The 23,738-nt window shown below is 36.1% G+C and overlaps 1 protein-coding gene and 1 pseudogene across 5 annotated transcripts in view; both read left to right on the forward strand.

The window, feature by feature from the left end:
- The first annotated feature begins 260 nt into the window (after window positions 1–260).
- Window positions 261–23,738, forward strand: part of GOLGB1 (golgin B1) — a 124,393-nt gene continuing 100,915 nt past the window's right edge. For 4 of the 5 annotated variants that reach the window (XM_077118185.1, XM_077118188.1, XM_077118189.1 and 1 more), the window contains exons 1-5: window positions 261–410; window positions 13,538–13,631; window positions 14,397–14,570; window positions 14,768–14,920; window positions 19,476–19,607. In XM_077118185.1, the coding sequence (XP_076974300.1) occupies window positions 13,539–13,631; window positions 14,397–14,570; window positions 14,768–14,920; window positions 19,476–19,607 (552 nt within the window). In that variant the 5' untranslated portion in view covers window positions 261–410; window position 13,538. The other variant, XM_077118186.1, reaches the window with a different exon arrangement.
- On the forward strand, window positions 15,503–19,459 carry LOC143648823 (poly(rC)-binding protein 2 pseudogene; annotated as a pseudogene).

Consider the following 23,738-nt stretch of genomic DNA (forward strand, 5'->3'; position numbering starts at 1 on the left):
GAAACCAACAGAAAACACCTGACCTTTCCCAGAACGTCCGTCCTCCACGCATTTCCGGTCCTTTCCATAACTTTTTCCGGAACACTCGCTCACGACTCACCCCGCCCCCCACTCTGCTCTTCAGAGCCCATTGGCTGTTTTTTTTTGAGGAAGCGAGGCGTTATTAAACGTTGATTGGTTTCCATCATTGTTGATGCGTTAGTTAGAAACAATGCGCGCCTGGTAGCCCTGGTAACGCTCTGCCGGTAGTGCTGATTGGTCAATGTCCTAATCCCATTTTCCGTCCCAACAGAGAGTGGTTGAGTCCCTCGCGGGGCGCGGCGCTAGTAGGTGTGCAGGATTTCCGAGCTGACGTGGCTTAAATTGGGCAGGGGTGGGGGCTTGGCGCCTCCGGCGGCAGCCGCATCCAGGTGAGTGGGGGACTCTCCCCAACTCTTCCCCTCTCAAAGTCCTTTAACGGTCACCCCTGAAGCAGTCACACTCCTGTCCCCTCCCCTCGTCTCTCTTCAGTCCGGGATCCGGCCCTTGACCCGCCTCCCTTCACCTACCAGGCCTATTTCTAGTCTCCCACTTTTCTGGTCCCGCCGGAGGTCTTGGAGATCTCACCGTGCAGCCTCGGAGTCGGTCTGCCCCTTCGCAGCCATGATAGTCTAGGGGTTCGGCCCCTAAAATGTTTCTCCTCTGGGAGCGAACGTGAAAGGCTCACGGGTCAGTTGGATTCGCAGGGCCCTGTTTTCTGAGCGGCCTGCTCGGGGCTTCCTTGGGTGCCTGTCAGCTGACGTCGGAGAGTACCTACCTGGCCCCTGATCTCAGGCCCTAAACAAACATATGAGTCCGGTTTGCCAGGCGGAATCTAAAAATCAGAGGTCTTAAGCGCGGAGATCGCGGAAGCTTGGCGCTGTCTACACAAACCCCGGCTTTGCGAATGATCCTGTTAATACTAATGGGTTGGTGGAGAGACGAAGAGAGGAACGATCGCTGCGATCCCATCAGCACTAAAATCTTTGGAATCAGAGGTGGGCGTATTGTTAGAGGAAAAGAAAGCCTGACGAGAGTTCTGGAGAAAAAGGAATTTGATTTGGAGGTGTGGAGGGAGTTTATTTTGCCTAACGGGAGTGGTGTGCGGGAGTGCGAATGGGGAGGGTGGGCCCTTTGACGAATGAGGAATGTTTGTTTGACTTAAAGTGTTCCAGTTGGTTTATAGTTGAAATGGGGAAAGGACCATTTAAGAATGTGTCAAAGATATTTAAAATAATTGGATTAGTGCTCTGACTTTGGGAAATAGTTGGAAGCTTTCTGACCACTTAAAAGATCTTTTAATTCCCATGCAAGATAGGGTGGAGAACTCCTTACTGAAATGTTGGCGGCCTTTCCCGAAGAATGAAGTAATAAATAAGAATTGGATGTCAGAATGACTATGAAGGGTCAGATATTCTATTGGAAAAAAATAGCAGGAGTAAATATAGAAAATATTTCAAGAGAACTAAAAAATTCACTTTGTACACTGACGTTCACAGATTTTACTTATTCCTTGATCGTGAATTGCCCATTTAATACTTTCTTTTTCACTGTTTGAAATGTGTTTGATTACATCAGTAGCTTCCAAACATTTTAAATTGTGCATCCTATCAGTTAAACATCTTTTGAGCATGCATTCTTCCAAATGCCGTATATTTAAATATAGATAACGTATAAACACCACTGTAAATAGATAAAATATATTATAAAGGATACAAGCAATATAAATTTAAAAGGATGAGATTTAAAAAAAAGTCTCTTGCCCAGTTCTTGGGATACTCCAAACATAATTTGGAGACCACATTAAGGTGTTTCCTTGTTTTTCAGGTGGTTTGTTTGCATCTCTGAGAACCTCTGGACTGGGGGAACTTCCGTCCTTCTAGAATGCATCCCTGTTACAGATAATTTTTAGGGATAATTCTTTTACTTCTGTTTGACTCTGTAGAAGATCCCTTCTTTTGGTAGATATTAGAATTCCACCACTGTGGGATTAATGAGTTGTTGTAAGGGAGGGGTAGTCACTACGTACTTGAACTGCAGTTTGTTTGGGATTATTTGGGGAGGGGGGGATTGAAGAAAAAAGAAGAGGTTAGGACACACAAATCAGGGGACATAATGTTCCTGGTGTCTCAAATAAAAATTTATGATTTCCTATAGAAATAATATATAAAACACATTCCTATTGAATTGTTCGGGGTTATGAGTAACTTCACCTTAATTTCCTGTGTTCGAGAAAGCATATTAGAGTACAGTTGAATGAGAGGGTATTAATTGAAAGAATGCTTATTTTACTCTTGTTTATAAAAATAGGTCATTCATTAACTTCTCCAGGTTAACTATTATTAGAAATAAATTACTTGAGACCCACACTCCCCCTGGTCATAACATAGCTGTTATTTGTAAAATAAATAGTTAGGAATCTCCTATGTAAAAGGAAATTAGGCCCCATGATACTCTATTTTTAATGAAATGATTTTAATATAAATAATGCATACTTTTTATGGGGCGGGCCACAGTGGCTTAGCAGGCAGAGTTCTTGCCTGCCATGCTGGCAACCCGGGTTCGATTCCTAGTGCCTGCCCATGCAAAAAATAATAATAAATAAATAAAAATACATACTTTTTATAAAAAGAAATTCAAAGCATAAGGATATAATATAAAAAGAAAAATCTCCTATTGACCCTCTTCTGCATTACCTATTTCCCATACCCCATAGTAAGCAGTATAAATAATTTCTTGTTTATTCTTACAGAAATGTTCCAATCATATTGAATATATATATATATATGTTTTAGTTTATAAGCAGCTGGAATGCAATATAAGGGAAATGGAATAGCTTTTAAAAAGGGAATTTATTAAGTTGCGAATTTACAGTTGTGAGACTGTGCAAATGTCTAAATTAAAGCATCCAGAGGAAGATATCTTAATTCCAAAGAAAGGGTTTATGACGTTTGGGGTTTCTCTTTCAGATGGGAAAGCACATGGCAATGTCTGCTAGCTTTCTTTCCTCATTTCATAAGGCTTTCCTGGGGGCATTTTCCTTCTACATCTCCAAAGGTTTCTGGGCTCTGTGGATACTGAGCTTTTTCCAAAATGGTTCCCTCTTAAAGGGAAGCTCCCAGCCCTGAATGGATGGGGGTGGATCTCCATGGAAACTGTCTAATCAAAAGTTACCACCCACATTTGGGTGGATCACATCTTCATGGAAACCATCAAATACCACCCTGCAAAATTGAGGATTAAAGAGCACGGATTTTCTGGGGTACATGATGGTTTCAAACCGGCATGATATATTACACCCATCTCCCTTGTTTTCTCTCCCATAAGCAGAATCATGTTACACATGCTATCTTACACTTTTCTTTTGCCACTTAAGACTGTATCTTAGGCATTGTTCCATAACCATGAGTATAAAACAACTTCACTAAGATTACACAGCATTCCCTTGTACAAATATGAATATGTATCTAACCTGTCCTCAGTTGATGGACATATTTTTAGTCATTAGTCATTGTAAACACTGCTACAGTAAACATCTTTGCACATGTATCCTTCTGCCCTTGTGTGAGCTAAAAGAAAAGCATTATGGAATTCTTCTAGATCATACTGTTCTGAATCATTCCATTTTCTGTGTACTCTCAAGAAAAAAAATGGGGTGGGCCATGGTGTCTCAGCAGGCAAGAATGCTTGCCTGCCATGCCGGAGGACCTGGGTTCAATTCCTGGTGCCTGCCCAAGTAAAAAAAAATGGCTAGAATTATTAACAAGTGCCCCCAACCCTATTTTCAGATCTGGTGAAGAATGCTGGGTGATGAAGTTACTCAGAAAATATAATCATTTCTTTTGTATCTCCACCAGCCAAGAAGCTTTGTTGAGCTGTGTGACTGGGCAAATTACTTACATGCCTATGCCTCAATTTTCTCACCTTAAGGTTGGAACTATTGATAGTGTCTCCCCTAGGGGTAATTTTAAGAATAAAATTAGTTAAATAATGAGAATAAATAAGTTAAGTCGCTATTGTAAAGTAATTAAAGTGGTGCTTGGCACATAGTGCTTGTATATAAATTATAGCAATCACATACTTTCTAAATTTGTTTAATGAAAATAGTTTTTTGTATCATGAAAAATATTTTTAAGTGTAAAATTATACCATAATATTGAGCATGTTTTTTTCAACTCTATAATCCCACCTTCCTGTCAGCTCCTCAGTCTGGTTGAAGATCATTTTGGGCATTAAAAAATGAAAAGCCACCAAGACTTAGATAAATATGCCTTAAATAAATTTTGGGAGCAACCCAGAAATCTAACCATTTCTGTGTTATTGTTTCGGGGGAAAATATGTGCCAAAGGGCACATATGTATGTACACATAGCAGTAGTCAGAGTTGTCTAATTAAATTATTGTTTTGTTTGCTTTATTCCCATGATATTATACTAAGCTCTCTGAGGTTAGGAACTATGCTTTATATTTCTTTGTATATCTTTTTAGGTTCCTAGCATAATACTCTACATCAAGTAGGTATGTTTGAAATAATAATTATTGATAGAAGAGGGACTTTGAGAAATAAGACTTTAATTCTAAGTGGGACCTCAGCATACAAGCGTTGCGTTCCCTGTGGCAGGGTTTATGGAAGGTTTGGCTAGAACAAACTTTGAGGGATTTTTTTATTTGCTCAAGTGTTTTATTGAAGTTTTTTTATACAGCAGCAAGAGATTGTCTAACCAATAGTCATGCATATACTTCACATGAATTTCTAACCATGAACATGAATATTTTCCCCTTTATTAATTTTTAAATATGCGACTGCCCATTTCTGGATGAGGCCTATTTTTTCATTTAACTTAAGCATGACTGTTTAGTGGCTCTCTTGCCCTCAAGTTCCCCACTTTTGAGCCACCTGGAGATGTTCCTGTGCCTGAGATGCCCTTCCCTTTTATATTTCCCCGTTATTCCCTTAACGGTAGCAGCACTGGAAATCACTCTCGAATCATGTTATCTTAAATAGTTGGGTCTTAGAATAGACCTTGTCATTCTTCTTCATCCTAAGGTGAGTAAACTGAGGCCCAAAAAATAAGTAACTTGGCCAAGATATTACAGCCTCCTATTGATAGAGGCAGAACTGGAAGCCCAGTTCTTGGGCTCCTAGTTTGGAGCTGTTTCCACTCAGCAATCCTACTTTTCCAGGGGCCTTCCAGATTGTTGGATATGTCTACAAGACATATATTTTTATTTTTACTCTGGGCTGAAGTGGTACATCCATGGAACTTTCCCAAATTTTTATACTATTTAAATATTGATTGTTCCTATCTTAAAATACACATAGTTTTAAAGTGTTATTTGAGAAAAGTAGCCTACTTTCCATTTAAGGGTTGCTCTATATCTTATTCTATTGCTTATTTTGCTTAGTGACCCTGAAATCTGTGAACTTCTCTGTGTTAGTTTACCTCATCTGTAAAATGGAGAGCATGTGATATCTACCTTATAGGTTTTGTAAGGATTAGAGAGAAATGTATATATAAAGTATCTGGAACATAGTGCTCTATAAATAGTAACTATTAATATTATCACTGTCATCCTATGTTCATGTGTGTAAGTCCTAAACTCTCCTAGGGAGGATGAATCAGAATCTCGTGTGTTAGTACTGGTAAGGGCAGAGGTAGATGCAGTTATTCTTTGAAAAAAACTTTCAGGATTTTATCTTGAAATTTAGAAAATTAAAATTATGTTCACAATATACATTACATAAAATAAGATTCAACATAATCCTCTTGGCCTGTGGTGATATGCAAAATATTTGATCTGTAGTACACTACCTTGAGCCCAAACAAATGTGTATGCATAAGTTTGCACATATGTTATAGTTTTACATTTCTTTAAGGGATTTGGTTTAAAAATAGTTGAGAAACACTGTTGCTATATCTGAATCTCAGCATTTTTCTACTTAGCTGTAAAGTTGGTAATAGTAGCTATAAAGACCAAACTATTTAGAGCAGAAAGAGAGAGTACAAATAGAAGGGTTGTGATGGAAATGGAGTTGGGGATTTATTGAAGGACTTGAACTCAAAATAATATAAAACAGTCAGTGAGTGAGGTATCCTATAGGTCAGGGCACGTGACAAAGCTAGGGGTTAAATCAAGAGCTTAAAGGCAGCTATAAACGTAACTGCTTAGCTGTTTCTCTTGGTAGCTCTTTTTAAAAAAGCTTTTTATTGTAAAATAAAACACAGATGTAGAAAACCATGTAAAAAAAAATGTGTCACTTAACGAGTTACTGTAAGGCAAACACCCTTGCTGTAACTACCAGGTCAAGAAATATAACTTTGCTAGTCATTCCAGAAAGTCCTCAGTGTGCCCTATCCCAGTCTTGGCCCTCACCTTCCTTTAAAAAGTAATTACTTCCTTTTATTTCTTTATGGTTTTAGCACCCAAATACGATTTTTTAAAAAAACTTCATACATCTCTTAAGTTTATTCCTTCCAGTTTATCTGTTGAAGGCCTTTTGACTTGTGGAGTTTTCCACCGTCTGGGATTTGCACCTTCATGGGGCAGTTCAGCATGTTCTTCTACCTCTGCATTCTGGCTGCTGGATCCAGGGGTATCCTGCTACAGTTAGACCAAATAGCACTGGTGTGACTGTAAGAGGTGGTATATTCTTTCATGAGGAGGCTCATAATATCTATTTTTTGCTCTTTTTTGTTGTTAGCAGCTGTTGACATGCTCAGTGGATTAATCCATCAATTTATTCAAGCTTGTAAAATATTAGGATAGTCCAGTTTTGTCATTGGGTTTTCATTTATTAGCTGGAATAATTTTATAAGATGAATACTCCTCTCTACCATTTGCTTCCTGAGTGGTGAGGTTCAAATAGAAAATGCAAGATAATTTTTTTTTTACCCAGTTTTCAAGATAATTGTTTCAGATAGTGACCAGTTAGTTTAATATCAGATTATTACATTTCATGTTCTCATAGGAACTCAAATTGTCCCTTTGACCAATGGGAACTTCTTTAGTTTGGCTCCTGGGTCCTTTCGACATGATAGCTTCTTTGCTATCCTTTTTGTGTGTGTATGTAATTTGTCTTCTTTATCAGAGAAGTTGTGGGTTTACAGAATAATCACACATAAAATACAGGAATCCCATATACCACCCCATCATTAATACCTTGCATTGATATGAAACATTTGTTATAATTGCTGAAGCACATTTTAAAAATTATACTAGTAATTAAAGTCCATGGTTTAACTTAAAGTTCACTGTTTGTGTAGTGTAGTTCTATGGATTTAAGAAAAGATTTATTCTATTACCGTGTATACAATCTAACATTTTCCCTTTTAATTGTGTTCAAATATATACTTCAGTGCTGTACTTGTGTTCACAGTGTTTGTTACCATGACCACCATATTACCAGACCATTTCCATCATTCCATTTTAAGCCTTAACTTCCTTTTCCCTATCCCACCCCAGGCCCTGAAAACCGCTTGTGCTGGTTTTAAAGGATTTATGTACCCTAGAAAAGCCATATTTTAATCCTAATCCCATTTTGTAAAGGCAGCTGTTTCTTCTAATCCCTATTTAGTACTGTATATCGAAAACATTAATTAGATTATTTCCATGGAGATGTGACTCAATCAAGTGTGGATATTAAACTCGATTTGGTGGAGATGTGTATCCACCCATTCTAGGTGGGTCTTGATTAGTTTACTGGAATCCTTTAAAAGAGGAAGCACTTTGAAGAAAGCTTCAGAACGACATAGCCATGAAGAAAGCTTCAGAACGACATAGCCATGAGAAGCAGAGTCCACCAGCCAGTGACCTTTGGAGATGAAGAAGAAAAATCCTTCCTGGGAGCTTCATGAAACAAAAGGCCTGGAGAGAAAGCCAGCAGATGCTGCTGTGTTCGTCATGTGCCTTTCCATTGGAGAGAAAAACCCTGAACTTCATTGGCCTTCTTGAATCAGAGTATCTTTCCCTGGATGCCTTAGGTTGGACATTTCTATAGACTTGCTGTAATTGGGACATTTCATGACTTTAGAACTGTAAACTTGTAACTTATTAAATTCCCTTTTATAAAAAGCCATTCCGTTTCTGGTATATTGCATTCCTGCAGCTAGTAAACTAGAACACCCCTATTCTAAATTCTGACTCTATAAGTTTTCTTATTCTTACTCTTTCAAATCAATGAGATAATACAATATTTGGACTCTTCTGTCTGGCTTACTTCCCTCAACATGATGTCTTCAAGATTCATCCGTATCGTTGTATGTATCAGGATTTCATTCCTTTTTATGACTGAATAATATTCCATTGTATGTGTATACCACATTTGATTTATCCGTTCATCAATTGATGAACACTTGAGTTGCTTGTTTCTTTTGGTAATTGTAATAATGCTACTATGAATGTTGGTGTGAAAATATCTGTTCATATCCCTGCTTTCAGTTCTTTGGGCATATCCCTTGTAGTGGCATTTCCAGCTGATGTAGTAGATCTGAACTTAGCTTTCTGAGGAATTGCCAAACTTTTCCACAGCAGCTACACCATTTTACCTTGCCACAAGCAACAAATCAGCACTTGTTTCTCTACATCCTGTCCAACACTGATTATTTTCCATTTTTGATTAGTAGCCATTCTAGTGGGTATGAAATGGTATTTTCCTAATGACCCGTGATGTTGAACATCTCTTCATGTTTATGGCTTGTGATGTTGAACATCTCTTCGTGTGATAACTGACGAATGGTATATCTTCTCTGAAACAGTGCCTATTTGAGTCTTTTGCTCTTTTTAAAATTGAGTTACCTTTTTGTTGTTGAATTTTAGTTTTTTTTTTAATATAGCCTAGTTATTAAACCCTCATCAGATATGTGGTTACCAAATATTTTCTTAAATTCTGTTGGTTGTCTTTTCACTTTCATGTTAAAGTCCTTTGATGCACAAAAGTTTTTGATTTTGATGAAGTCCCACTCATCTATCTTTTCTTTTGTTACTCATGCTTTTAGATAAAGGCTAAGAAACCATTGCCTAATACAGGGTACTGAAGATGCTTCCCTGTATTTTAAAGTTTTGGTTATTATGTTTAGATCTATGCCCAATTGAGTTAAATTTTGTATATGATGGGAGATAGGAGGTCCCTGTCATTCTTTGGCACTTAGATATCCAGTTTTCCCTGAACCGTTTATTGAAGAGACTGTCATTTCCCCATTGTTTTGACTTGGCACCACAAGATCAGTTGGCCATAGATGAGAGAGTTTATTTCTGAACTCTCAGTTCAATTCCTTTGGTCTATATGTCTGTCCTTGTTCCAGTAACATGCCGTTTTGGTTACTGTTGCTTTGTAATAAGTTTTAAAATTGGAATGTGTAAGTCCTTCATTTTTGTTATTCTGTTTAGCAATGGTTTTGACGATTTGGAGCTTTTCGCCCCACCGTATAAATTGGATGATTGACTTCCCATTTCTACAATGAAAGCTGTTGCAGTTTTGACTAGGATTGGATTGTGTTGAATCTAGTATTAGCTTTGGGTAGAATTGACACCTTAACTATATTTTCTTTAAAATTAGGTTGACTTTTTGTTGTTGAATTTTAGCTTTTTTAAAAAATACACTCTGGGTATTAAACCTTTGTCAAATATGTGGTTGCCAATATCATTCATGAACATGGAATATCCTTCTGTTTATTTAGGTACTCTTTGATTTCTTTTAGCAATGTATGTTTTCTGCATATAGTCCTTTACATCCTTAGTTAAATTTATTCCTAAATATTTGATTCCTTTAGTTGCTATTTCAAATGGGATTTTTTTCCTTAATTTTTTCTCTTCAGAGTGTTCATTACTAACTTATAGAAATACAGTGAATGTTTCCTTGTTGATCTTGTACCCCACTACCTTGCTGAATGTGTTTATTATCTCTAGTAGTGTTTGTGGATTTTTCAGGATTTTCTGAAATTGGTTCATGTCATCTGTAAATAGGAAACTTTTCACTTCTTTCTTTCCAAACTGGATGCCTTTTATTTCTTTTTCTTTCCTATTTGTTCTGGCTAGAACTTCACTACAGTGTTGAATAACAGTGGTGACAGTGAGCATCTTTAACTTGTTTCTGATCTTAGTGGGAAATTTTTCAGTCTTTCATCATTGAGTATGATATTAGCTGTGGTTTTCATGTATTCCCTGTCATGTTGAGAAAATTTCCTTCTATTCCTATTTTTTCAAAGTGTTTTTATTAAGAAAGGGTATTGGATTTTGACAGATGCCTTTTCTGCATCATTTGAGATGATCTTATGTTATTTTCCTTTGTTCTCTTAAAGTGGTGTATTAAGATTAATTTTCTTATCCTAATCCACCCTTGCATATTTGTATAATTATTTTAATGTGCTGTTGTATTTGGTTTGCTGGTATTTTGTTGAGGATTCTTGCATCTATAGACACTGCCTAACAGAAAGTTGTGAATGCTTCCTTGTGTTTTCTAGGAGTTTGATAGTCCCAGTTTTTATATTTAGGTCTTTAATCCATTTGGAGTTGATTTTTCAACTCAGGTATGAAGTAGGGGTCCTCCTTTTTTTTTTTTTTTCTCATACACACATCCAGTTTTCCCAGCACCATTTGTTGAAGAGACTATTCTTTCTATTCTTTCCTAATTGAGTGGTCTTTGCCCACTTGTCAAAAACCAGTTGGTCATAAATGTGAAAGTTGATTTTTGAGCTCTGAGTCCAATTCCATTGGTCTATATGTCTGTTCTTGTGCCATTATCTTAATATTTTGATTATGTTGTTTTGTAATAAATTTTAAGCTTGGAAGTGTGAGTCCTCCAACTTCATTGTGGAGGAACCATATCAGCCTGAATTTTTCTTTTTTAGAAATGTTTAAAGTATAAATTCAATTTGATGTTTATGCATGTGTATATGTGTGTGTACAGACTTTGTATTTCTTCTTGAGTGAGCTTTGGTAGCCTTAATCTTTCAAGGAAGTGGCCCATTTTATATGTGTTAATGAATTTATAGACATAGGATTGTTTATCATATTCCTTTGTTATCTTTTAATGTATGTTGGACCAGTAGTGATGTCTTCTCTTTCATTTCTGAAAATGATAATTTGTGTTTTCTCTGTTTTTTTTTCTTGGTCAGCCTGATGCAATCTTTATCAATGTTATCAGTCTTTTCAGACAACTGGCTTTTTGTTTCATTGATTTTCTCTGTTTTCTATATTCAATTTCATATCCAACCTCTATTTCCTACTTTCTGATTGTATTTGTTTTAATTTTCTCTTTTTCTAATTTCTTACGGAGAAATAAAGGTTACTGATTTCAATCCATCCTTCCGTTTCTTTTCTACTATATACTTCTTGGGGGGGATGGATGCATGGTATGGAATTGAACCTGGATTTCCCATGTGGCAGGTGAGCATTCTACTACTAAAACACCTATATACTTTTTTAAACATGTCTCCCTACATATATGTATTTTTTATCTATATATACACACACACATACACAGGCAGATATATGACATGTATGTCATAGGGAATTTTATTCACAGTTTCTTTTTTTTAGGGGGGTTGCTTCATGGTTGGAGAACCGAACTTGGGTCTCCCATATGGCAGGCTAGAATTCTACCACTGAACTACCTGTGCACCCTATACTTATTTTTTTCATGTGGCAGGCACCAAGAATCAAACCCAGGTCTCCTGCATGGCAGGCGAGAACTCTGCCTGGTGAGCCGCCATGGCCTGCCCCCTATACTTTTTTTTTTTTTTTTTAACATGGGCAGGCACCGGGAATCGAACCTGGGTCCTCTGGCATCTCAGGCAAGCATTCCTGCCTGCTGAGCCACTGTGGCTGGCCCTATACTTTTAATACTATACATTTTTGAACAATTATTATATTTAAAATTTGAAGATTCTACATAGTTTACCAGGAAAGCTTCTTGAAAAAATGGGGTCCATGAGCTGCATGAAAAGAAAAATTTCCCTGACTCAAAGCATTTATTCAAAACAGGAAAGAATGATAGGAGCAGCAGGAGGAATACTAAGAAATTCATGTTTGTAAATAAAATTGTTAAGAAATGAAGGATATTAAAGATAATCCATTCCTAAGGTGCATTATTTCCTACCTAACAATTATGTAGTTCTATTTTATTTTAAAATGGTATTGATGATGGTGATTAAAATCTCTGTGCATAAGCCCCCTTTGGGGAATGGTGAGAACGGGGAGAAATTCAACTTCCCCAAGTTGAATTCTTGATATTCTCACAAGCAGTGTGGACAACCAAAGCTATAGGCTGAGCCCCCAGTCTTGGGGTTTGTTCATATGAAACTTAACCCCACAAAGGATAGGTCAAGTCTACTTAAAATTTAGGCCTAAGAGTCACCCCCAAGAGAGCCTCTTTTGTTGCTCAGATGTGGCCTCTCTCTCCAGCCAACACGACGAGCGGTCTCACCACCCTCCCCCTCTCTATGTGGGATATGACTCCCAGGGGTGTGGACCTTCCTGGCAACGTGGGACAGAGATCCTGGAATAAGCTGAGACTCAGCATCAGGGGATTGAGAAAAACCCTAGAATGAGCTGAGACTTAGCATCAAGGGATTGAGAAAACTTCTCGACCAAAAAGGGGAAGAGTGAAATGAGACAAAGTGTCAATGGCTGAGAGATTCCAAACAGAGTTGAGAGGTTATCCTGGAGGTTATTCTTACGCATTAAATAGATATCACCTTGCTAGTCAAGATGTAATGGAGAGACTGGAGGGAACTGCCTGAAAATGTGGAGCTGTGTTCCAGTAGCCATGTTTCTTGATGATGATTGAATAATGATATAGCTGTCACAATGTGATGGTGTGATTGTGAAAACCTTGTGTCTGATGCTCCTTTTATCTACCTTGTCAACAAATGAGTAGAATATATGGAATAAAAATAAGTAATAGGGGGAACAAATGCTAAAATAAATTTAGTTTGAAATGCTAGTGATCAATGAAAGCGAGGGGTAGATTATACGGTAGGTATAATCTTTTTTTTTTCTTTCCTGTATTTGTTTTATTTCTTTTTCTATTGTCTTTTTATTACTTTTTCTGAATTAATGCAAATGTTCTAAGAAGTGATGAATATGCAACTAAGTGATGATATTGTGAATTACTGATTATATACGTTGATGTTTTATTTGGTTTCTTGATTTTTTTAATAAATAAATAAATAAATAAGAAATCTGTGTGCATTTGCCACTGAAAATAACAGTGCATATACTGTACACACTCAGATGTCCTTTGAAGACATCATCTTGTTGCAGACTGTGGCTAATATGTATCACTGACATAGTTTTCTTGTTTCCTTTATGAAAGATATGGTATTCATTATAAGAGAAACAGGGCAGGCCACAGTGGCTCAGTGGCAGAGTTCTTGCCTGCAATGCCGGAGACCCAGGTTCAATTCCTGGTGCCTGCCCATGCAGGAAAAAAAGATATATATATATATATATACATATATATATATGAAAAACTTATATACATTTTACTTACTATGTTTTCTTTTCCTCTTTTCTTGTAGAATGCTGAGCCGATTGTCAGGATTAGCAAATGTTGTTTTGCATGAATTATCAGGAGATGGCATTGATCAGAATATGGAGACTCCCTTAAATTCTGTGAGTAGCTCTGTTTTGTTTTTTAACTGATGAGACGTATATTCCATGTTCTTCTGAGGAAAAGAACGTAAGATAGAAAGGTATGAGTAGTCTCTCGCTTGCTAGGTAGAAGAGATGATTAAGAGGAATACTGAGACTTCATAAATGATCTTTCTCCTGTAAGTATAGCGTAAGAGCCAAAGTGATGAGATCAAGTCCTTGATGATATTTGAAAGATCTTTTTCATTGTCTTCCTAGATCTTATTTAGTGCCAGATTGTTTTAACTCCTCCTCTTCATCCTTATCTTTGGGAATATATTTTTGTTTTGTAGGAAAGGTTTGAATGACAGATGGGAGAATTGAAGCACCTTTTATGTTTGCATTTATAAATTCATTTACCACTTCTAAGTGTTGTATTTCCTGAGGTCCAAACAGGAGTCAAAAGAAATTTTTTAGTTTTCTGAAAAGACAAGCTGTGTGTCTAGTAATTAAGAAACTTATTCAACTACTGTCTTAATTTTAAATGGGTTGAAATTTTTGCTTTCTTTTATTTCTCTCTTTGGTAAAATTAAGATAATGATTCGTTAAATGAGATAATGTTTGCAAAATTCTTAACATCTACCATACGCTCATGTCTGAGTATTATTGACTCATAGTTGAAAAGACCTTTTAAATGAAAAAGGATATAAGTTGGGCAAAAGAAAGATGAGGTTGGAATGAAAGAACTACTGTTTGAAAACTAATGCTTTTCTCCTGGCATTTGGAAACCGTTTGTTTAAACACTAGGAATTACACCAAGAATCTGACATGGAATTTAGTAGTAGAACTCAAGAGGATGTTCTGGAGCGCTTGGCTTGTGCAGAACAGTTGGTGGTAGAGCTGAAGGATATTATTAGGCAGAAGGATATTCAGTTGCAGCAGAAAGATATTGAGCTGCAGCAGAAGGATGAAACTCTGCAGGTACTATTTTATTTTGTCCTTTCGTGCTAAGTGTTTGATAAAAGGCAGAAACACTACTCACTTAGATTTTTCTGTTCATTGATTATTTTGTTTTTCTCTAAAACTGTAAGATGATACCTACTGAAAATAACTTTAGTTATGTGCTAGATAAGTGGGGAGTAAACATTTATGCACTTACCATCCTTGTTTTCTGACAGGAAGAACTAAAAACTGCTGATAACAAAATCAGAAAACTAAAACTTCATGCTAAAGCCAAATTAACTTCTTTGAATAAACACATAGAAGAAATTAAGGCACAAGGAGGGACTGTTCTGCCGATAGAACAACAGCCAGAGGAGCAACTTATCAAGGTATGATGACTGAGTATAATACATATTTTTGGAGTAAAAAAAGTCTCCCAAGATATCAGATCTTCATAGATTACAAACATTTATAAAGTTAAAGTAGTATAGCACTGAGTGTTGGCCTTTCCTATTGAACTTGCAGTACAGCTGGACTACCAGCCTCGCACAGGGAGTATCAAAAAGACTTAAACATAACACAGACATGAAATACCAGTTGTGGCCTAGACTTTCAGATGATAAAAAGGCTAACAGAGTCCCAGACCAGCAAAGGCAGCAGCCGGAGCAGCCACAGCCTGCGCCCTTGCCTGCCTGCCTACCCTCCACCTGCCCCAGGGTTTCTTCTCCCCTTCCTACTCCTCCTTTCTCCTCCTCCACCCCTCTTCCTCCTCCGCCCACCCACAGGGCCCCCCTTCCCTTCCTGCCAGCCCCTTATTGTTCCACTTTCAGCCTGTCGCCTTTCACGTCCACTACCCTTTTCCCCACAGTTGCCTTGCACCTGCAATTTTTGGCTTTCACCCCCACCATTCACCAAAGACTTGGCCACTCAAAGTCCAGCTCCCCAGCACACTGCTCAACATGGATTGTTGAATTGTGATTGAAAGTAGATTAAATGCCACTCTCACCATTCTCCTACTTATGAATGCAAAGGAAGTTGGCAGTATCATTGGAAAGAAAGGAGATCAGTTAAGAAGGTACATGAAGATAGTGGTGCCTGTATCAACATCTCAGAAGGGAATTGTCCTGAGAGAATTATCACTTTGGCTGGACCCACTAATGCCATCTTTAAAGCCTTTGCTATGATCATTGAGAAACTGGTAAAGGACATCAGCAGTTCTATGATCAATAGCTCAGCTGCTGGTAGACCCCCAGTCACCCTGAGGCTGGTGGTCCCTGCTAGTCAGCGTGGCTCTCTCATTGGGAAAGGTGGTTGCAAGATCAAGGAAATACAAGAGAGTATAGGGGCTCAGGTCTAGGTGGCAGGGGATATGCTCCCCAACTCAACTAAGAGGGCCATCACTATGGCTGATATTCTGCCATCCATCACTGAGCATGTCAAACAGATCTGTGTGGTCATGTTGAAGACTCTCCTAGTCCCCCCCGAAGGGTGTGACCATCCTGTACCAGCCCAAGCCATCCAGTTTTCCGGCAATCTTTACAGGTAGTCAGGACACATACAGCACAGGCAACGACAGTGTGAGCTTTCCCTGCACCACCCCGTCCATGTGCCTTAACTCTGATCTGGAGGGACCACCTCTAGAGACCTATACCATTCAAGGACAGTATGCCATTCCACAGCCAGATTTGGCCAAGCTGCACCAATTGGTGGTGCAACAGTCTCATTTTCCTATGACGCATGGCAATACCGGATTCAGTGACATTAAATCCAGCTCTCTAGAGGTGGGTAGATTTGGATGCATCTGCTTAGACTACATCTCATGAACTCACCATTCCAAACGATTTGATTGGCTGCATAATCGGTCATCAAGGCACCAAAATCAGTGAGATCAGTCAGATGTCTGGGGCGCAGATCAAAATTGCAAACCCAGTGATAGGCAAGTTACCATCTTAGTCTGGCTCAGTGTCTAATCAATGTCAGGATTTCCTTGGAGACAGATGGCATGGGAGCAGCTTGAACAATGCAGTTCGTCCATAATCCTTTTCTGCTGTTCACCACCACCCATGATCCATCTGTGTAGTTTCTGAGCAGTTAAGCAATTCCAGGTTTTAAGTAGTTTGTTAATTTTCAGTTTCTACACACTTTATCATCCACTCATGATTTTTTCATTAAAGCATTTTAATTCTTTCTCTTTTCAGCTGTTAATGCTGAGATCCATATTTAGTTTTATAAGCTTCTCTTGGTTTTTTGTTTTGTTTTGGCTCATTAATTTTGTTTGTCGTGGAAATGTAAGAGTGGAATATTAATACATTTCAGTTTAGTTCTGTAATGGCAGGAATTTAAAAAAAATTAAAAGATGGAAAAAGGCTAACAGGAAGAAACAAATACTGAAGCAAGGCTTTTAGAGAGGAGAGGCACATCTTTTGAAGCAATTTCATCATTGATTAGAAGATTAAAACTATATGTCTCTGAAGTTTCTCTGAGCTCTGAAAATCTTTACTTCAATGACTTGATATATAGAATATTCTTTGTCCTCATATGGCCACATAATGATGGTAAAATTTCATGCATTGTGAGCTGAATTTACTCTATGCTAGGTTACTTTGGGCTCCCTAAAAAAGAGGCTCTCTGGGTTTATAATTGCTGTTTAAGCCTAGGGATAGATTGAGGAGTAAGGGTTGACTTTTCAGCATTATCCCTGTACGTGGTTTTCATTACCTTTCCTCTGTGGTTGAACCCCAGAAATTTCACATTCAACCAGCCATTTAGAGAACAAGGAATTTCAGTTTTGTGCAGAGTTTGATATAGATTTTATGAGACAGACATATCACATGTACATGCTTTATTTAGAGACTTAGCTTAGACAACATCCTGCATAAGAAATCTTTTTGTTTTCTTACTTTCTTCTGCTTCACGCTTTGACTCCTATTAGTGTTCTTTTTCTCAAAATTTGTGGTGCTTGGGAAATGAGGTTTTATTGTGTTCTCTAGATACGACCCTTGGGATCACTACTTACCCTTTAGTACCCAACTTAGGCTTTCTGCTGGGTCTGATGTTTAAAAGACGTAACTTTCCCTTAATTGATAACTGAAATTAACTTCTCAAAGCTTATTCTAAAAGGTTTTCTCAATCTTCTCAAGTCATTTCTTCATCATGATTCTTCTTTTTTTTTGTTTTTTCACCCCCCCGTCTGGTAATCCCTTCTTCTCCTGCCCCTTGTAGCACCAACCCTTCCCTCCCCATGTTGTTTTGTTTCCCCTAACTTCCTGTCTGCTGTTTTGTTAGCGTTTTAAATGATCCATTTTATCCTTTGCTCTTTTTTTCTTTTTTATGCTCTGAGACCCTAAACAAATCAACATCTTAGAGCCTCAGTTCCTTTCTCTGTTAAATAAAAGGGTAGATTAAATGATTTCTAAGTCTCAACATTAGTCATCCAGCCCTTTAATTATTATATACCTAATACAGAGCTAGGTATTCAGGGGAAACTATAGTTGAAGAAATGATAGCAATCCTCAGATGCTCAGGTGATTGTTATGTGGAAGAAAGGGCAGAATTAGTCTGTGTAGTTCCAGCGAGCAGAAATAGGTTCACTTGGGGGATGATTTAAATAGGAAGGCAAAATTTTGTTCAGTCAAAAAGAACTTTTGGGAAAAAATAGACTTTTGACAGAATTTGGAGCTTCCCTTACTTGTTCTTTTCTGACATATTGCTCCTTACTTTAAAGCATCTGTCGTTCCTTGAACTCTGTTCTCCTTCAAGCCAGTAAAAATTGGGTTTTCTATTGTTTTATTCCTACATGGTACTAACAGGTTTTACCCTCAGACTAAAAGTTGTTAAAATGTGAAATTCAGTGCCATTTCTGCTCCAGTATTTTCCAGCTTTCACTTGCTCTTCAGTGTCTTCATATAGCTGTTTGCTACACTGTCCAGAAAGTGTTACCTCTTTCAGGGCTGGCCTAAAAGGAGGAAAAGCCCAAGATTCTTTCCTTTTACTTAGGTCACTTATCTAGATCTCATAACATATTGTCTCTTCACCTCTGCTCTTCTATTTCTCTTCCCCTGTAGCCTGGAAAATTAGATAAATATACTTTTTTTGAACCATGTATAAAATATCAATACATTTATCCTGAGAAGAAACAACTCTAATTAGTTCTCTTTGGTTTTTATTGTATGAACTTTATGATGCTTATTTTTTTTATTTTTATTTTTATTTTTTTTTAACATGGGCAGGCACCGGGAATTGAACCCGGGTCCTCTGGCATGGCAGGCTATGATGTTTATTTTGACTACTTGGGACCCTGTTATTTTGGATATTTTATGGTTGTCTTGTGTTCTTTATATCTGAGGATGGGAGCATGTCAAAGGGCAAGAGAGTTATTAATTCATAAAAATACCAAATTGAGATAATACACATATTCCATAACTTTACCGTTAAGTTTTTTGGATTATAATTTAATTACTTTCTGAACTAATAATTGGTTATTTTAAGATAGACTTCTGGTGAGCCTTGGAAAATAATTAATTTTATCCTTTTTGTTTGTTTCAGGGTTTAGGTTTTTTTTTGGGGGGGTGGCAAGGTGAGCGAGTGATGGTGATTGTGGAGGAAATATGTCAGTGTTTCATTTCAGATCATCCTTTTTCATTCCACTACTAAGAATAGAAAAATAATGAAATCGGTCAGCATAGTTATAGTCTACCATGCTTTTAAGGGAAAGTTTAGTTACTTGGAGCCAGGTGAAGTAATGCTTAGAAGGAATGATGACTGACACAAGATGATTTGAACTAAGGGTATTATAATGAAAGAAGATGGAGTCAATTAAGGAATTATAGGAGGAGAATTAATAAACTTGACAATAGAATGATTTCATAGGGCAAATTAGAGGATAAGACCAATAGATTTTAATTGAAATTCTTTAATAAATGATTTTGTCTCCTATATTTTCAGCATGAAAAGAGTTCTACAGAGGAAAAGATGGAAGAAGTAGAAAAGATAAGACATAAACTCCAGGAGAAGGAACAACTAATTAGCAGTTTGCAAGTCCAACTTACCCAGGCACAGACTGAGCAAGCTGCACAGGTGGGGGTATAAGTCACCTTATAACCATTAGGTGAAAGAATCACTAAAGCCTAATTGATCACTACATGACAAATAAATTTTTCTAGATTTCTAATGGATATGTGCTCCTTTCTTCTCTTCCTCCCTTCCTTCGTCTTTTCCTTTACCCTCTTCTTTCTTTCTTTCCTTCTGTCTGGTACATCCACTGATTTTATTAGAATCTGTATTCTTGTTTGTCATTTTGGGTTGATATTTTTAGGCACCTAGTATGCATTTTCAATGTAGTTTCAAATCTTTTAATTTCAGAATAATTTTCTTGACTTATATAGCTTGTAACATTTGGTCTATTTCTTGCTTTGGTTTTCTTCTTTAGGGAGTCTTATTGGTATGTTTCACCTTTGAGTGTCTTTAATATTTGCCTCTTTCTCTTAATTCTTATATCTTTTTTTCATTTTTATATTTTTTAAAGTTTCTTTTTTTGTTACCTTACTTCTGTCTAAGTTGGTCATTATGATATGTCCTTATTTACTTTTGTATTCCTTTTTGTGTGTCTTTTCTTTTATATTAAATTCTTTCTGAATTCTGTCACCTCATCTCTGAGTCTTTTTAATTCTGGTATATGCTGTTTTTTCATGTCTTTTTTTTTTTTTTTAACTCCCTTTGAAATAGGTTACAGTTTTGATCTGTTATTTTGAGCATGGCTTCATCTCCTATAGGCACGTTATTATGTTCCTTAATCTTGTTTTTTAAATATTAGCTTTGTGGGGGATTTGATCTTGTTACATTTCTACTGTTTATTTTTGTGTGAAATTAATTTTCCTGAACCTTTAGAACAAGACTTGGTTCAGGAAAATGTTATTTAACAGAACTCTATTTTCCGTTGTCTTTGTATAGTGTTTAAAAATGTGGTGACATTCTGAGGTTCCCTGTCTTTATCTTCCTTACTTTGGTCTATGCCAGCACTCTCCAGTAGAAATATAATGTGAGCCACATATATAATTTTGTATTTTCTAGCAACCACAATACAAAAGGTAAATACAGAAGAGTTGAAATTAATATTAATTATATATTTCATTTGACCCAACATATTCAAAGTATTATACTTTCTACTTTAACATATAAATATTTCTGCATTATTTTACATTCTTTTTCTCACACTAAATCTTTGCACTCTGATTTATATTTCATATTATATTTCAATTTGGATGTTAAATTTTTATTGGAAATACTTCATCTTTGTTTAGAGTTCATAAAATTTGAAGTTGAGAAAGTAGATTCATATACTCAGATTGTTGAAAACATACTTAAAAGCTTTCCAAACCCTGAATTGAGTGCTGAATCATCATTTTCTTTTAATATTTGTACCTATGTTGAGAAAACTAGTTGAGTTTTGAAAGGCATTATCAATATCAAAGTATGGAAACCCTACTTCCATACAAAGACATATATGTGAGTACACTTAGGAGCTTTGCTTGTAATAGCCAAAAACTGAAAACAACTCACATGTCCATCAGCAGGTGACTCTGTAAACAAATTTTGTTGTATCCATACAATGGAATACTATGGAATACCATACAATGGAATACCATACAATGGAATACAATGGAACCACTGATATAGGCAACAGCATGGATAAATATCAAAATAATTATGCTGAGTGAAAGAATACATAGTGCATGACAGTATATAATGTCTGATTCCATTTATATAAAATTCTAGGAAATTTAAACTAATCTGTAGTGACAGAAAATTGATCACTGGAGGGTTGGTAGGAGGGAGGGATTACAAGGGGACCCATTAAATTTTTGCGGATGAGGGGATATATTCATTTGATTGAGTCCAGATGCCAAAACTTATCCAATTGTACATTTTAAAAATAGGCTGTTTATTGTGTCAATTTAATTTCAATAAAGCTGTATAAAAAATACATCTTTCCACGTTAGATATATTCACTAAATCTGTTGCTAACTCAGTATTCTTAAAATCAAATTCAATGGGGTATTCCCTATATTTACAAACAACTCTTAATTTATCTATATATATATCAGCAAAGCTTTGTTTAAAATGTCCTTGTATCTTTGCAGCCTATCTACATAATGCTATTGATTATTATTAAAATCTTCTGTATTTGGTTCTTGTTAGAAAAATGTATATAATCATTATTATATATTTGTATTAGAAATTTCAATTTCAGCAGAAATTCTGATATCTGAATAGGTGAGCCATGAAATTTTTCTTTCCTTTTGGCTTCAAACTTAAGTCATTCATAGTAATATATGATATCAGTGAGAAAGCAAAAATTATACTACCTTTTTTTTAAGATTGATTATTGAATATGTGGTAAGCATTCCTTTTGTTTCAGTCAATCCTCTGTAAAACTCTTCACCATTTAACTAAAAAGCATTGACAAAGGAAAACGTATCATTAAATTCATTGTCTTCTATTTATTATAATTTCAAAAACTGGTGATTCATAGCATTTGCACATATATATTGAACAGTTTTAACAACTGTATCTTTAGCATTTTTCTTAGCGTTTGATTCAGAAAAATGAGCATAAGTAGTTTCCATATATATCTTAAAATGGAAGGAGTAATTAGAGAAACATTATTTCCTTGTTTGAAAATTCCTATAAATGCTGATATTTCATCTAACATGAGAATAGCACCATACATCTTGAGAGAAACTGTTAATATTCTCATTTACATAGATGTAAAAGATTCATACTATACCTAGTTTGATTTTTTCTCAAGTCACCAATTGACAACACATCCTTGTAAAGTTGAAGTCCTTTGAGATATGTACCCAACGTATTAGAAGTTCTCACATGACTCATCTAATGCTAAAAAGAAGTACTTGTAAATTTTAAAATGCTGAATCAGTTAATTGTTTATATTGTTACAAATGTCTTGTATTTTATGGTCAGTTGTTCAGTGACTTAACTGATAATTTTTTACTTAAATATAATTTTTAGCCTTTTGCTTATAATTTTATAACAAAATTTGTATAACCAAAGCATTTCTTTTACCAGCTCTCCATTTAAAATTGGTTTTCTTTTTTTGTATAAGAAACAAGCTGTTTTATAGTTGGCCAGAGTTAAAAGCTCACATCCTGTTAAAAATCATTTTAAAATATTTGTTGATCATTTAATTCTGATCCTGGTAACTAATTTCATTTATTTCTTTTTATTATTGAAAGGAAATTCATTTACTGAAAAATATTGTCTACTTTATTACCTTAAAATTCTTTTACGTAACAAGCAGCTTGTTTTGTTTTGCTGCAGCAAATTGCATTTGCCATTCATTGTGAAACTTGTCAATAATTTTCTCCAGTCTCTTTTTTTCTTTACTGTTCTAGGAAATAGTCATAGGACTGACTTCTATATCTTCACTCAATTCTTCATTAGCAGTGTATCTACATTTTAAACTTAAAAACATGTCTATACTTATTTTTGAACTAGAAAATTAAATTATACTATAATTAAAGTAATAATTATTTATAACTCACTTTAATTAACAATTAGCATATGTATTAACTATTACTCATGTTGTCTGTATAAAGTGTTCAAATAAATGCATTACAGTATTTCTTAGGCATGTAGAAAAAGTTATTCAGACTGAATCAATCCATTGATACCAATTAGATAGATGATATAATACTAGAAACGTGTCCACTTGTTAAACTTGCACAGCAATACAACAATATCTTACATAATGTAACAGAGTGAAATATAGTCATAGCAAAACCAAGTTGTATTTAACGGAAAAATTATTTATGCTTATTTAGTTTCAAAATTTAAATTAATTAAAACTTAAGCTGTATCAAAAATTAAGTTCCTTAGCCACATTAGACGTATTTCAAGCCCTCCGTAGAGCTAATTGATACCAAATTATACAGCATGTGGTAAACTTCTTTCTTTCATCTCTTGGTATCCCTATTCTTAATTTCAGTTGTACTTCTAGCAGAACCATGTCCTAGAAGGGAGTTCTGATGAGTTAGTTAGTTCACAGGGGCTAGATTATTCTAGCCCTTTCTATCCTTCTTACCGTGGATTCCCTGAACTTATCCACTTTTGGAGAATGAGAAAGCCTTCCCAAGATAAGGTGCTGAGTAAATCAGCCCGTGGTGTTTATTGGCTGTTTTTGGGTTTTCC

The sequence above is a fragment of the Tamandua tetradactyla genome, chromosome 10 (genome assembly GCF_023851605.1).
Source record: "Tamandua tetradactyla isolate mTamTet1 chromosome 10, mTamTet1.pri, whole genome shotgun sequence".
NCBI classification, from domain to species: domain Eukaryota; kingdom Metazoa; phylum Chordata; class Mammalia; order Pilosa; family Myrmecophagidae; genus Tamandua; species Tamandua tetradactyla.